Source organism: Syngnathoides biaculeatus, chromosome 6 (assembly GCF_019802595.1).
Source record: "Syngnathoides biaculeatus isolate LvHL_M chromosome 6, ASM1980259v1, whole genome shotgun sequence".
In the NCBI taxonomy this organism is placed as follows: domain Eukaryota; kingdom Metazoa; phylum Chordata; class Actinopteri; order Syngnathiformes; family Syngnathidae; genus Syngnathoides; species Syngnathoides biaculeatus.
The window spans coordinates 14959868-14973717 of NC_084645.1; the positions used below are offsets into that span (position 1 = coordinate 14959868).

General features: G+C 38.8%; 1 protein-coding gene across 4 annotated transcripts in view; it reads left to right on the top strand.

Annotated features, from left to right (window-relative positions):
- cpt1ab (carnitine palmitoyltransferase 1Ab (liver)) overlaps positions 1-13850 on the top strand; it is a 29649-nt gene that overhangs the window by 12893 nt on the left and 2906 nt on the right. For all 4 annotated transcript variants that reach the window (XM_061821787.1, XM_061821789.1, XM_061821790.1 and 1 more), the window contains 6 exons: positions 3650-3845; positions 5725-5913; positions 6000-6105; positions 6183-6299; positions 12381-12545; positions 13701-13832. In XM_061821787.1, coding sequence (XP_061677771.1) covers positions 3650-3845; positions 5725-5913; positions 6000-6105; positions 6183-6299; positions 12381-12545; positions 13701-13832 — 905 coding nt within the window. The remainder of the gene's footprint in view (positions 1-3649; positions 3846-5724; positions 5914-5999; positions 6106-6182; positions 6300-12380; positions 12546-13700; positions 13833-13850) is intronic.

Sequence of the window (13850 nt, forward strand, 5' to 3'; positions counted from 1 at the left end):
ATATGCGTGGCATGTGACGAGTAGATCAGAGGTTCCTGTTACCACTTGGGCAACGATGGCTTCAAAGTCACTTAAAACATTGTCTTCCCCATTCTGATGATTCATTTGAACTTGCCCAATATATTGTCTGATTAGGATTATTAGGATTTAGTGTTAGCAAGAAGTGAAATACAGTAGGTATACCTAATAAAGTGGCTGGGAAGTTTACAGTGTATTCACTATCAAGCACTTTCTGTTAGGACAGTGATCGGAATCTGAGAGGGGATAAATGAGATGGTAAAATGAATTAGATTATCATTCAATATCAGTATTAATGTGCTTAGTAACTTGAACCTTAAATGCATGAATCTAACACTCATAGTTTTCAGTTATTTCCTTGCCATGCAAAACCCAATAAATGGCCTCTATCGTGTGTAAATTTTGGGGTATTTGAGGTGCTTCCCTTGTCTTATCTGAAATATTTCAAAGTTAACGCAAATGCAAAAGAAAAATTGCATTTAAACTGCTGGTTAAACTATGAATTAATGTAAGGTTTAATGTTCCAACAGTCAATAAATAATGTTTTTTTTTAAGGTGCATTTTAGAAAAGAAGATGGGAGTCAGTTGACTGTACAACACATTTGTTACGTTTACTGTTCATTACAATTAACTGTTGCTGGTGGTCCATACAATAAATCTTTAAATTGCTGGAGGTGAGAAAGGAGAGCAGACTGACTAATCTGTATGCGTAGTGGTTGGTGTTTGAGGGCGACTCCAAATATACAATTGGAGGGAAAATGTATGTGAAACCGGTGAAATTTCTTCTTTCTACAGAAATTGGTTCAATCAACTACTATAGTCTGATCTTTACCTAAGTCACAAGAATAAACCGACAGGCTGCTTCAACTAATTGCATGGAAAGATGTGTTCACATTTTTATAAATGATAACATTCTCAGGATAGGAAAAATTCACAAAAAAATAATTGAATCCTTTTAATTTAATAAAATCCTTTGGCACCAATAACCACAACCAAAGTTTTCTTGTAGTGGCAGATCAGGCACACAATGACTGAGATCAATTTTGAGCTGTTCCTCTTTACAAAACTGGTGCAGTTCAGCAAGTTTCCAGGGGTGTCAGGTGTGAATCGTTCCTTTGCCATGAAACCTCAATCAGGTTGAGGTCAGGACTTTGATTGGGCCACTCCAGAATGTTTTCTTATTCTGAAGCCATTTTTTTTTTGTAAAATTGTTGTTATTCTTTGCTTTTGATCACTGTCCTGTTGCAACCCTTTGAGCTTTAACTGTTGGAATAATGGCTTCAAGTTCTTCTGAAAAATATCGTGGTAAACTTATGAAGTCATTATTCCAGTGATGATAGCAATCTGTCCAGGCTCTGACGAAGTGAAGCAAGCACACCACATATCATGATGCTTCCTCCACCATGTTTCACAGCTGGGATAAGGTGTTGACATTAGTTTTGTTTGTGTCATTTATCTTCCACACATGACGTTGTGTGTTCCTCCCCAGTGGTTTAACTTTCGTTTCATTTGTCCACAAAATATTTTGCAAGTATAGTCATGAAACATCCATGTGCTCTTTAGCAAATGTCAAACTGGCAGCAATGTTTTTTATTTATTTATTGACAACATCAGCTTCCTTCTTGGTGCTCTCAATTTGTATTGTTTACTATTTTACTTATGGTAGATTTGTCAACGGAGATGCACATGCCAGGGTTTTTGTGTAAGCCTTCAGCCCTAGGCCCCAACGAGCATTCTCTGCTTGGTTCTAGCAGCCTTCTGCAGCAACAGTGCTGAACTTTCTCTATTTCTAGACATTTTGTCTAAACGTGAACCAGTGAACATTAAGGCATTTGTAACCTTTTCCAGCTTTCAACAAGGGAACAATTCTAATTTGTAGGTCTTTTGAGAGGTCTTTTGAGCAAGGCATCAGGCAATGCTTCTTTGCGAGAGAATTCTCACCTTGTCTGTTTTCTAGTGGCCAGAGCCAATTTAACTCAATCTTTTCTCATTGATTGGACTCCAGGTTAGCTCACACCTGACTCTTGGAGAATATATAGCTAAGATGTTAATTAACCTTTTCCACCGTGCCCTGTGAATATTGTTATAATTTTCATAGAAATCATGCTTTTCTTTGCAGTACCCTATTAGGTAAAGCAAATTGTTTATCCTGATTTAGAGGAAGATCAGACTACATTTTAAGACGAATTTATGCAATGAAGAAATTCCAAACTGTTTTACATACAGTTGAAGTCAGAAGTTTATAGACACAGTGCAAAGACAACTTTAATTTTTTTGTCTCATTCTCTGAAGTCAAAACAGACTAATTGTCTTCAGTTTCAGGTCAGTCAGAATTAACAAAATTAAATAATTTTGTTAAATAGGAGGGAATTTCTTGGAGAATTTTATATTTTGTCAGGTGTTTGTGGAAGGTTACCCAAAATGTTTGTCCTCATTTTCATTATTGTGGCATATAACAAAATTAAATACTTTTGGTCATCCCGATTCGCCTGAAACAAAAGGGGCTTAGTCTTATTAGACTTCTGACAGTGAGACAAAAAATGAAATGTTTTTGCAGAGTGTATGTAAACTTCTGACTTCAACTGTACTTATTCCTCCCACTGTATTTACGCTCCCTTGTTTTCCCGCTAACACGGTTTGCAGCTGTTTGAACAGTATTAGCATCACTCAGACAAGATCATTTAGTATAGATTGAACACACCAAAACAGGTCTTGTCTTGTTGCACAATGTTATTCAAACAAGCTTCAAACTCTTCCATGTTACATCCTCCTTCCTGCATGTCGTGCATGTCCAGCCATCTTTTCACTAAGGTAGTCCCTTCCTTTATCCATTAGAATAGCCCAGGGACTTTGTTTCCCATTAACGTCAGTGAAAAAGATTTATGTGTTTAAATTATTACAGTAAATGTTGTTTCCTAACATTTACAGCTGGCTCTGTCAGTAAGATTAGAGTCACCTTTTGGGGCATTCAGAAAGTACTCTGCTCCAATTTCATTTTCCATGTTTATATTCCAGGCAAAGTTGGTGTCAAGAGTATCCCATTAAGGACATGTTTTCAGACCGTAATTCTCAATTTAACGGGTCTAATTTATTTATTTATTTATTATTGAAGTAATCTATATGGCCTCAGTGAGAGTTAAATTTACCTGGCTGGCGAAAGTCATATTGGCGACTCGGCAGAAAATATTAGGTAAAAAGTCCCGAGCTTCTTTCATTTAAAAATTGTGGAAGACACTTCTGTTTGGAACCCAAGTGCGGGAGATATTCGTAGCCTTCCCCAGATCAGGACCATGCTACAATCCTGAATGTTTAAAAGAAAAAAATATATATATTTTTAATGATGTTCCTACAAGAGTGAGGCTTGGATTTTGCTCTAAAAAGCTTTTTTAGCTGCAGCGCATTATATAGACAACTTCCTTTCAAAATAATGTCTGATCAATTTAATTGAAAGCCGGTGGTCTCCAATCAATTTGAACAAACATCTCAGATTATGAAACTGAGTACTTTTTGAATGCACTGCAGATATAGTTTTAGTGAGCCTGTATAGTACATAGATGAACAGCCTCAAGATTACTTCCTCTTTTCCAACTGTTTCCCTTGCTGGACCTTACCACTGGTTCCCTTCCTCTAGATATCCTTCAGCACACAAATGAGAGCAAACACATAGCCGTGTACCACAAAGGCCGATTCTTCAAGGTGTGGATGTTTTACGATGGCCGACTTCTGTTGCCGCGGGAGATCGAACAGCAAATGGAGAGGATCCTGGCTGACAAGTCTGAACCCATGCCAGGAGAGGAAAAGCTTGCTGCACTTACTGCAGGCGACAGGTGCATGCATAGCCCCCTTAATTAATTGACATTGTCCTTTCTAGAAAAAAGTGTATGCATGTAAATAAATATCACTTTGGAACAATTGTGTCCAGGGTAATAGCTGTATTTATAGCGCTTTAAAAAAAAAAGCTCTACAAACCCAGTTCCTATGAATTCTGGGCATTGTGTTTATACAAATAAAAGCAAAATACAGTGATTTGAAAATCATGTTCAACCTATATTAATTTAAATAGACTAATAGCCTACAAAGGCAAGATATTTAATGTTCAAACTGATCAAATTTCCTTTAGCAAATAATCGTTAACTTTGTATTTTATGGCTGCAACACATTTAGACTACGTGCAATTGCATGGAATTCAGGGGTTTGCGCATCTACGGTGTATAATATCAAAAGGTTCATGTTCGGCTTATTTTGAGAAGATAATACCAAACCACATTTTGCATGTTAAAACAAAGTCAATGGCTTTGTAGTAAAACTGTGGGTACTAGTCTCCCATTAAAAATGGGATGGACATTATGAATTGTAAAATATGACAAAGGAGACCCTGGACTGTCACAGCTGAAGCTGTACATCAAGCAAGAATTGGAAAGACTTTCACCTACAAAGTTACTACAGTTAGTGTCCTCAGTTCCCAAACGTTTGTTGAAATGATGTTAAAAGAAAATGTGATGTAAAACAGTGGTAAACATGTCCCTGTCACAGGTTTTTTGGGGAATTGTTGCAGCCTTAACATTCTAACTTATTGATTTGCTGAAAACAATGTTTATCAGTTGGAACACTAAATACGTCTTTGTGGTGTATTGAATTAATTTTGTAAATTGTATTGTTTTATGTTCAATCCAATGTCACACATTCATTGGAATTGGATTTGTAATTGCTTGTTTCCATATTTGCAATGCACTGGAAACACAGCACATTCTATTGGAAATGAAATTATGACAGACTATGAATTTATTTGTTCACAAAGACAAAATATTAGGCTGTTTGAAAATGAAGTGTTTGCATTTTTTTTTTTTACACAAAAGTATTAACTTTTCAAGATTTTGCTCTGTAAAATAATTTAATTGTATGATCATTGTTTCTGCAAATGACTTTACAAAAGTGTTGGATAACATGGACCAACCAGGATGACTTAGACTACATAGTATTCCACAATTAGACTACGATTCTTAAAGCCCGTGTAAAGCTGTGCTGTTGGCCCCCAAAATTACATGCTTATATGGTAATAGTTTGCTGGAACACAATAGCTGATGACAATGTTTGTTGACTAAAACATGAGCAAAATATTTCATTTGGAGTCTTGGTGCTTGGCAAAGTTTTACAGGCCACCTCCAAATGCTAAATTCAAGCCACAATACAGTGAAGTGTTATGTTGTTGGGCTAATTTGTGTCAGTGTATCAGTGATGATGGATCGGATTGAATAGAGTGGAATACTTGGTCTTGTTGCCTTATGCAGAAAATGAAATGCCTTGGAAATTAGTGTTTGAAAAGACTGACGCCTACACCAAAAAGCAAGTGGCATTCCGTATTATACAATGCATCAGTATAGAAGACAATATAGACATGGCGAGAAATGCACTCTGACAGCATATTTCTGATTATGCACTAAATGTTTAGTTTTGCAACGAAAAATGCAATCTATCTTTAACAGCCAAATCAAGTAAAGTATTCATTTTTCTTAACTTTCTGTTGAGAAATAACCAATAGAATACATTTCTACTCGTTATTTGTAACAGATTTAGATGTTGGATTTTGTCTACATTATTTGTATAATGAGTCACCCAAATTGGACTTAAATGAGTTAATTATTAAAACCCCCTCTTGGTATGTCGCTTTGTGTTGCTGTTTGCTTCATGTCAATTTTCTCTGTGCAGGACTCCATGGGCAAAGTGCCGCAACACCTACTTCAGCCGTGGCAAGAACAAGCAGTCCCTTGACGCCATTGAAAAGGCAGCCTTCTTTGTGACTCTGGATGAAACAGAGCAGCGGTTTGAAGAAAGCAATCCAGTAAAGTCTCTGGACAGTTATGCAAAGTCTTTGCTTCATGGAAAGTGCTATGACAGGTTAGAAAGATCCACGAGAAAAAAATACTATTGGATGCAGTACAAAGCCGTTGACCACACTGAGGGTAGTTCTCCTTTTATCTCAGGTGGTTTGATAAATCCTTTAACCTGATAGTTTTTAAAAACGGCACCATGGGTCTGAATGCTGAGCACTCTTGGGCCGACGCTCCAATCATTGGTCATCTGTGGGAGGTCTGTCATTTTGAAGACCTTTTGTGTTTTAATAGGCCTCAGTGTTTGAATGCTTCACCCTAAATACTGTTTTCCAGCACGTGCTCTCCATGGACCCTTTTAAGCTTGGCTATACTGAAGATGAGCACTGTTGTGGGGAGCCACATCCCAACCTGCCCACCCCCCAAAGACTCCAGTGGGATATTACTGATGAGGTAGGATAAGCCAGTGATTCACAAACAGTGTGCCGTGGGAAGTTATCCAATTTTATGTAATTGCAAAAAAAAAACATTTATTCCAAGAAATAATGTATCTTTATTTATCTATTTATGCAAGTGAGACAAAAATGACAGACAGAACAAAAAAATCCTCTTCTATTGGGAGCAGAAAGTACATACAGTAATTAATCGATCCATTTTTGGTGACATTAACTTTTGTTGGTGTACTGTGGGATTTTTCAATTGTAAAATATGTGCCTTGGCTCTATAAAGATTGGAAATCACTGGGATATGTTATAGGCAGGGGTGCACATTTGGGGGCTGCAATAATTGCATCACTGCACATTTTATTTACAAAGTATTTTATTTATGGGAGCAGAAATGTTGGCAGGGTTCGAGTAGCATTGTCATTTGCAAATGACTTCTTCAAATGAGCAAACCTTTTCAGTGAACACATTGCATGGAGTCACTTTATGAGCTGAAATGTTTCTCAATTAAATTGAGCTCCCCCTGAGCATGTACCGATGAGGCAGTGGGCTATCTTGGCATCTTGGTTTCGGGGCTATGACAGTCTATCAAAATGTCTTTATGAGAAACCGATCTCTGGTGCAAAAAAGATCAGAGACCGCTGCTCTCGAGAACAGCACCAAATCGGCGCATTCCTTGGATAGATAGATACTGCAAGTCAGGGGTAGGCAGTTTTTCTAAGGTGCTATATAACCAATTGTTGAGGACCACATCACCACATAAACACGCTAAGCTGAATTGTGTTGTATAAGAATGCAGCATTTTTTTTAAATAATAAAGTAAATTGCATTTTTTTAATAAGATGCTACTTCTAGCTATGATATACAGTTTGTTAGGGATCGAAAACAAAAGAAAATTGTTTCATCCGTTTCTTGCTTTAATGCCTGGTTCCACTAAAGGTATGTTACCTGGAAAAATACAAAGAACACAACAAAAATGATCCTGTATTACTTTGTCCAATTTAACATGTTTAAGGTTCTTTGTATTCCCAGTAATTTTGTTTATTATCAAGAAACCAATGGAAAATATCAATTTATTTTTGTTGTCATTATCTAATGTTATATATAACATTATATATAACAAGGGTTGTCAAATATATACTGTAATTTCCGGACTATAGAGCGCACCGGATTATAACACTCACCCGGTATATTTTTTAAAGAAAAAAACATTTTGGACCTACATAAGCCGCACCTGTGTAAAAGCCACATGTGCCCAAATTGAAACATGAGATATTTACAAAGAAAGACGGTAGACAGAAAGAGTTTTCAAAGTTTTAATAATATACCTTAGCTTTTCTTTCCAAACAGTGCCTGTGACGCAGGAGTAACACAGCAACAATACGCTAGCACAGCGCTATCAGGGGCCAGTTAAAAAAAAAAAAAACATACCGGTAAAAGTCACTGAAATGCGGCAGTAACACAGCAGCAACATGCTAGCACAGCGCTAACAGGTCCGGTTAAAAAAAAAAAAAAAAACTAAAACTCACTGGCACGCGGTCATCCTTTGAAATCCTGAATTTCCTTTTTGGTGGCGATTGCTTTTGCTTTCAGTCTGATCTGCACGGTGGAAACATCTCGGCCATCTGCTCTCTGCGTGTTGACCCAGTCTTCAAGAATGTTTTCCAGTTCAGACCACCTGCTTTTATTACCGCTGAAAGCTTTTTTCATCTTTTTACATTGCTCCAGTTTTTCCCTCCTCCGTTTCCAACGTCTCACCATTGATTCATTTATGCCAAGTTCACGTGCATCAGCTCTGTTTCCTTCTTAATCGGCCAGCTTTATTGCTTTTAACTTGAAAGCTGCGTGAAATGCATTTCTTCTTGCATTTGCCATGATGAGGGTCTGTTTATGCAAATTTTATACATGCACAAAGCACGAAGTTACCTGGACATTAGTCTTCCTTGGCACATAGATATCACCTGTCTCACTCTTACCTTTTCTGCTCAAGCGCCCCCTTGCAGTCATTAGAAAAATGCATAAATTAGCCACATCACCGCATCAGCGCAGGGTTGAAAGCGTGTGACAAAAGTCGCGGTTTATAGTCCGGAAACTATGGTTTACATTTTTGCCACTAATGTATAATTAGGAACAAAACAAATAACATTTAAACTTCTAAAAATTAAATAGTTACATTAAAATGACATTAACATTACATAGCTTTTTAATCAAGTGTCACAAAAACTTGTCTACAGTGTCATTTTTTTTTCCTCAATTTTTAGTATGCTAAATTCAAATTAGCCGTTCATATGATTACAAATTAAAATTCCTCTCTTCCTTCCACCATGAAGGGAAGAGGAATGTTGCTAGAATGGTCAGAAAAGTCACAAAATACAGTGAAAAAATCCCTTAAATTGGCCACACTGAAGACAAGATTTTGCTCTTGTTCACTTGCACTGCCGACACACAAGCACATCAAAATAAAAGGAGCACGTACTTTACATTTTGCTTGAACTTCATAAAAAGTGTGAGGGGTGCTCAGAGACTTTGGCCAATGGGCACAACTTTGCTGAGGTGTTATGCAGTGCAAGTTTATAACTTGATCCATGAGGTCAGTGGGTCAGGAAAAAAATGAGCACCAAACAACACAGTCTGCAGCTCATTAGCAAACCAGACCAAAATGATCTGAGTTCCTGGTTATAGTTGGGATTTGCATTACCATAGGATGTGGCTTCCCCCTGATGGTAGCACTAATTATTTGCACTAGTCTCGGATAGATTTATTATTGTCAAAAGTATTCGCTTACCTGCCTTGACTGACACAATTTTAAGTGATAATCCCATTCAAAATCCATATGGTTTAATTTGATGTTGGTCTACCCTTGGAAGTACAAAAAGCTTCAACTGTTTTGGGAAGACTCAACAATGTTTAGGAATGACTTCATGGGGAAAGTTTGTCCATTCTTCCTGGGGCATATTTGTGAAGTCACACACTGATGTTGGGCGACAAGGCCTGGCTCACTGACCTCTCAAAACCAACTCAAAGGTGTTCTGTCGGGTTGAAGGCAGGACTCTGTGCGGGCCAGTCAAGTTCATCCAAACTAAATTCTCTTATCCATGTCTTAATGATCCATTTTGGAACAGGAACTGGGAACACTTTGGAGATGGCCGTTTCCTGTTACAACATGACTGTACGTCACTGTACAAATCAAGATTCACAAAGACACTGAGATAGGGTTTCATGCGGATGAATATTGACTGGCCTGCACAATCTCAACTTCACTGCTATAGAACACTTCGAAGTGAATTAAAGTGGAGACTGGGAGCCAGCCCTTCTTGTTTATCATCAGTGTGCAACATCACAAACGTGCTTCTTGAATAATGGTCATAAATTCCCTTAAACCTCCCTTAAACCTTGTGGAAAGCCTTTTCAGAAGAGCTTAAGGTATGATTGCAGAGGGGGGACTGATGTTTTAGTATATGCTATGGATGAAGAATTGGATGTCACTTAAAGGTTAAGTGTCATGAAATGGATAATTTTTGGTATATTATTGATGAAAAACCCACAGCCAATATGGTCCCATGTGTTTTTTCAACACAAAACATGATTTTGACATGCAGCTTTTTGTAACTCCCACCGTGAAAATCCTCTTGAGGGATTTGTTTTTGAGAAGCAGGAAGTGACGTAAAGGACAGCGGCGCCCCCTAGTGGACTCGTTTGTTTCCATTAGTTTTACCTCCGGAAAGATAGCTCATTGTTCCTTCATGTTAGCCAAAATGCCGGCTCATTGCATTGCTGGACATTGCTTGACCACTCGGGAGAATGGATTAAGCCTTCATAACTTTGCAAGAGACCCGGTTTGTTGTGAAAAATGGATTGCACGGGTGCAGAGGAAGAGAGCTTCGTGGGTTCCAAATAACAGGTAGGCAGTAATGCGCCCCGGCTCGACGGTTTTCAACAAGTACTGCGCCGGCTTTGAACATACCCCTAAAAGCAGCATGGCTCGGCTCCACATCCTCCTTATATGCCACCACGGCGCAGAAAATCAGCCACACCAGCTGAGGCGCCGCGTTCGGCGGTCACTGCTTCTGCGAAGGCTGCGCGTTGCCGCGATGGCTCATCTCCGCCGCGGAAGTGGATCGGACGGGGATGAGGTTTGGCCGTGTTCGCGTATCATCTGAATGTGGCCCGAAACAATAGTGTAATATTGCCCCGAGGGCTCGACACAATAGTGTAATATTTCCCTGGTAACTTCACTCGATTGTGTGCCATTCTCCTTTTCGAAAAGAGCTTCCGTGTCAGACGGGTCGCGTTTGTCTCCCATAGTTAGGGTGCACCGCGTGTTTTTATTTCCGAATGTCCGGGTGACGTCACGGACGGAGGACGCAGCCAATATGGTGACCACTTGGATATCGTAGAATGACACTTCTGCAATTTTGCGCATGGATGAAGCGCTCTCTGCTCACATTTATTTTTTCGTATAGATATTGAAGTGAATAATGTTATATGTATTTTTTCATTACAATACCTATTTTAGAATGTTTATAGGGTTGACACCCGGGCTTTAATGACACCACCTGAATTAAAGGAAGACTCCCATTGCTCGTGGATCCATTTCACAGAACAGAGAACCTCCACTATCTGGCATTTTGTGGCCCATTTTTGTGAAAAATAATTACAAACTAACAAAAGAAAAATACCATGATGTACAATGTTCAAGCCTGTGTGCTTGAGCCAGAATACAGACAACCGACACTTCATGTGTTTGAGGGGGGCGTGGCACTAACGACGAAGAATAATCCCATGATTTGGACTGCAGAGATTTGTTTGCTTTTCTGAGGAGTTGGTTTTGATGTAAAGAATATACAGTAGGCGTGGCCAGACTTTTTTTTTTTTTTTTTTTTTTTTTTTTTTTTTTATACCCCAAGTTATACTTTTCAAGCAGCCAGCCTCTCGCGATCGACTGGCGGCATGGGTGGGGATGGGGTTGCACGGGCGGATCACCATAAATAGTAACCGGGAAGTGTTGTGTTCTAAGAGCCAACAAAGCGGGTATAACCGAGTCGATCCTGCGCGATATTCCTACTCCCGCCATTGAGCAAACAAAACAAAAATAACAATGTTGAAGCGTTTGAGCCAGAATACACACAGGTGGAACTTGACGTGTTGGGAGGGGTGTGGCGCTGACGACGAACAAGAACAGTCCCATTATATGGACCGCGGATATTTGATGCTTTTCTGAGGAGTTGGTTTGGATGTTGAAAATATACAGCAGGCGTGGCCAGACTTTTTTTTTTTTTTCTCTCCGGTCCGGGATTGAACAGCTGTGCCACCGTGCCGCCTCATAAAGTATGTTGTTGCTTATACAGTACAAACATGAGAGACTATAGAGACTATAACTAAGAGGCTAATAACCAGTAATAATTAGATGCGTACAAATTTCTCCACTGATGAAGGAGCCTCAACTGTGACAACCACAGCTTTATCCTGTCAGGTTGACCCCACGGGAGGATAAAGAAGGAGAAATTTGTGTGCGTTTTCTCAGTTTTGTTGCACAACATGTTGGCAACTTGGGTTAGCTAGAATGAATGTAATGCTAAGCACTAGCGACGTCAGGGGCGGGGTCAAGGATGTTTCTTCCGGGTTTGGCTGTGAAATCTGGCACATATCCAGATTTTGTTTGGATTTAAAAAATGTTCTTTGTTTTCAATTTTATTTTCAATTAATGTCCAAAATATATGTAATAATAATAATATGTCAAATTGGAGGGTTTATTGTACATGTGAATTTTGAGCAAAGTCCTTCTTTAATTAGGTGAGTGACTAATTTTGGCAACATAGTTCTAAATGAAAAAGGTCTTACATCTTGCAAGAGGAATAGTTCCTATGAACAGAAATGAATCGAAATAAATTCTGAATGTCGTACCAGGGCAGCACCGACTGCCGGAGAAAAATTTATAATTTTTAATAAAAAATAATGATTTTCAGGCCAATAAACCTGATTCTAATTCTGATGCCAAGAGCAAAAGAAACTTTCATTTTATGCTGATTAAATTGTATACAAAATATGTTGTCAACAGTGTAAGTAAGTTAAGCCTTTGCATTTCTTTTAGTGCCAAGGGATCATCGACTACTCTCTGACAGTTGCTAGGACTCTGGCTGATGATGTGGACAGCCACATTTTCCCTTTCAATGATTTTGGCAAGGGTCTCATCAAGAAGTGCCGCACCAGTCCCGATGCCTTCATCCAGATTGCCCTGCAGTTGGCTCATTACAGGGTTTGTACTTTTAATTCCCTGAACTAAAATAGTACAATACGGTGCAATAATAGAACATTGTCAATTAATGACTTTTGGGTAATTTTGTTTTGTACATTTAAATCTATATTTTAGCCCTTTTCCCCCCAAATATCAATTAGTTCTACAGTAGTTTATCAAGCCTTTGTTTTGTGTTTTGAAATGTAAATGAGGCTCCGACAAAAAAGAAAACATGACCAAATTAACAGAAAAAATGTATTAGATGAAGATTTCTGAATCCAATGTCAAAATTTTAAAAGACAGATGGTAGCAATATAACAACTATAAAGACATCATTTATTGAGGATATAAAAATTCCCGCACTCTTGTACAGATGATAATATGGGGCCTGAGTGTTACCTGGGGGTTGGTGCACACAAAATCATTTACATTTTCAGCCTTATTTGCGCTTCTGATTTACTCCTGTATGTGTATATTTGCAAAAAAAGATTGCCTAAACTGTTTCTTGATTTTGTATAATTGCAGGAACACTGCTTAATTAGAGTTTATTCTAACTATTCTGACTTCACTTTTTTCGTTTGGCTCTGATTAAGCTTTGTGAAAATATTCATATTGTAGTGTGGCGGCACGGTGGCGCACCTGTAAAGCCTTGGCCTCACAGTTCTGAGGGTTCTACCCTGACCGTGCCGCTGTGGAATTTTCATGTTCTCCATGTGCCACTGTGGGTTTCCTACAGCCACTTTGGTTTCTTCCCACATCCCAAAAACATGCGTTAATTGAACACTCTAAATTGCCCTTGGGTGCGATTGTGAGTGCGACTGTTGTCTGTCTCCATGTGCCTTACGATTGGCTGACAACCAGTCCAGGGTGTACCCCGCCTCCTGTTGGTTGATAGATAGCTGGGCTCCAGCACTCCCACAACCCCTGTGAGGATAAGCAGCTCAGAAAATTGATGGATGGATCATATCACTGAAAAGCCCTAAAGATGCAGTTTGTCCACAATGACTGTTGCAGATCTTTAAAATTCCAGCAGAGGGCAGTCACCACAATGATAAGATGATAGTCATTGAGCAAGTTTCATAAACTTTATTTTTGGCTCTTTAGTTGAGATTTTTTAGATAAAACTACATGAATCCACAAATAGGACAACATCCTGAATTTCATGTTTCAAAATAGGACAAAGGCAAGTTCTGTCTGACCTACGAAGCCTCCATGACCCGCTTGTTCCGTGAAGGCCGAACTGAAACTGTCCGTTCCTGCACCACAGAGACATGCGCCTTCGTTCATTCCATGATCAAAAATGAGCCCGTAAGAAACATCTTGCTT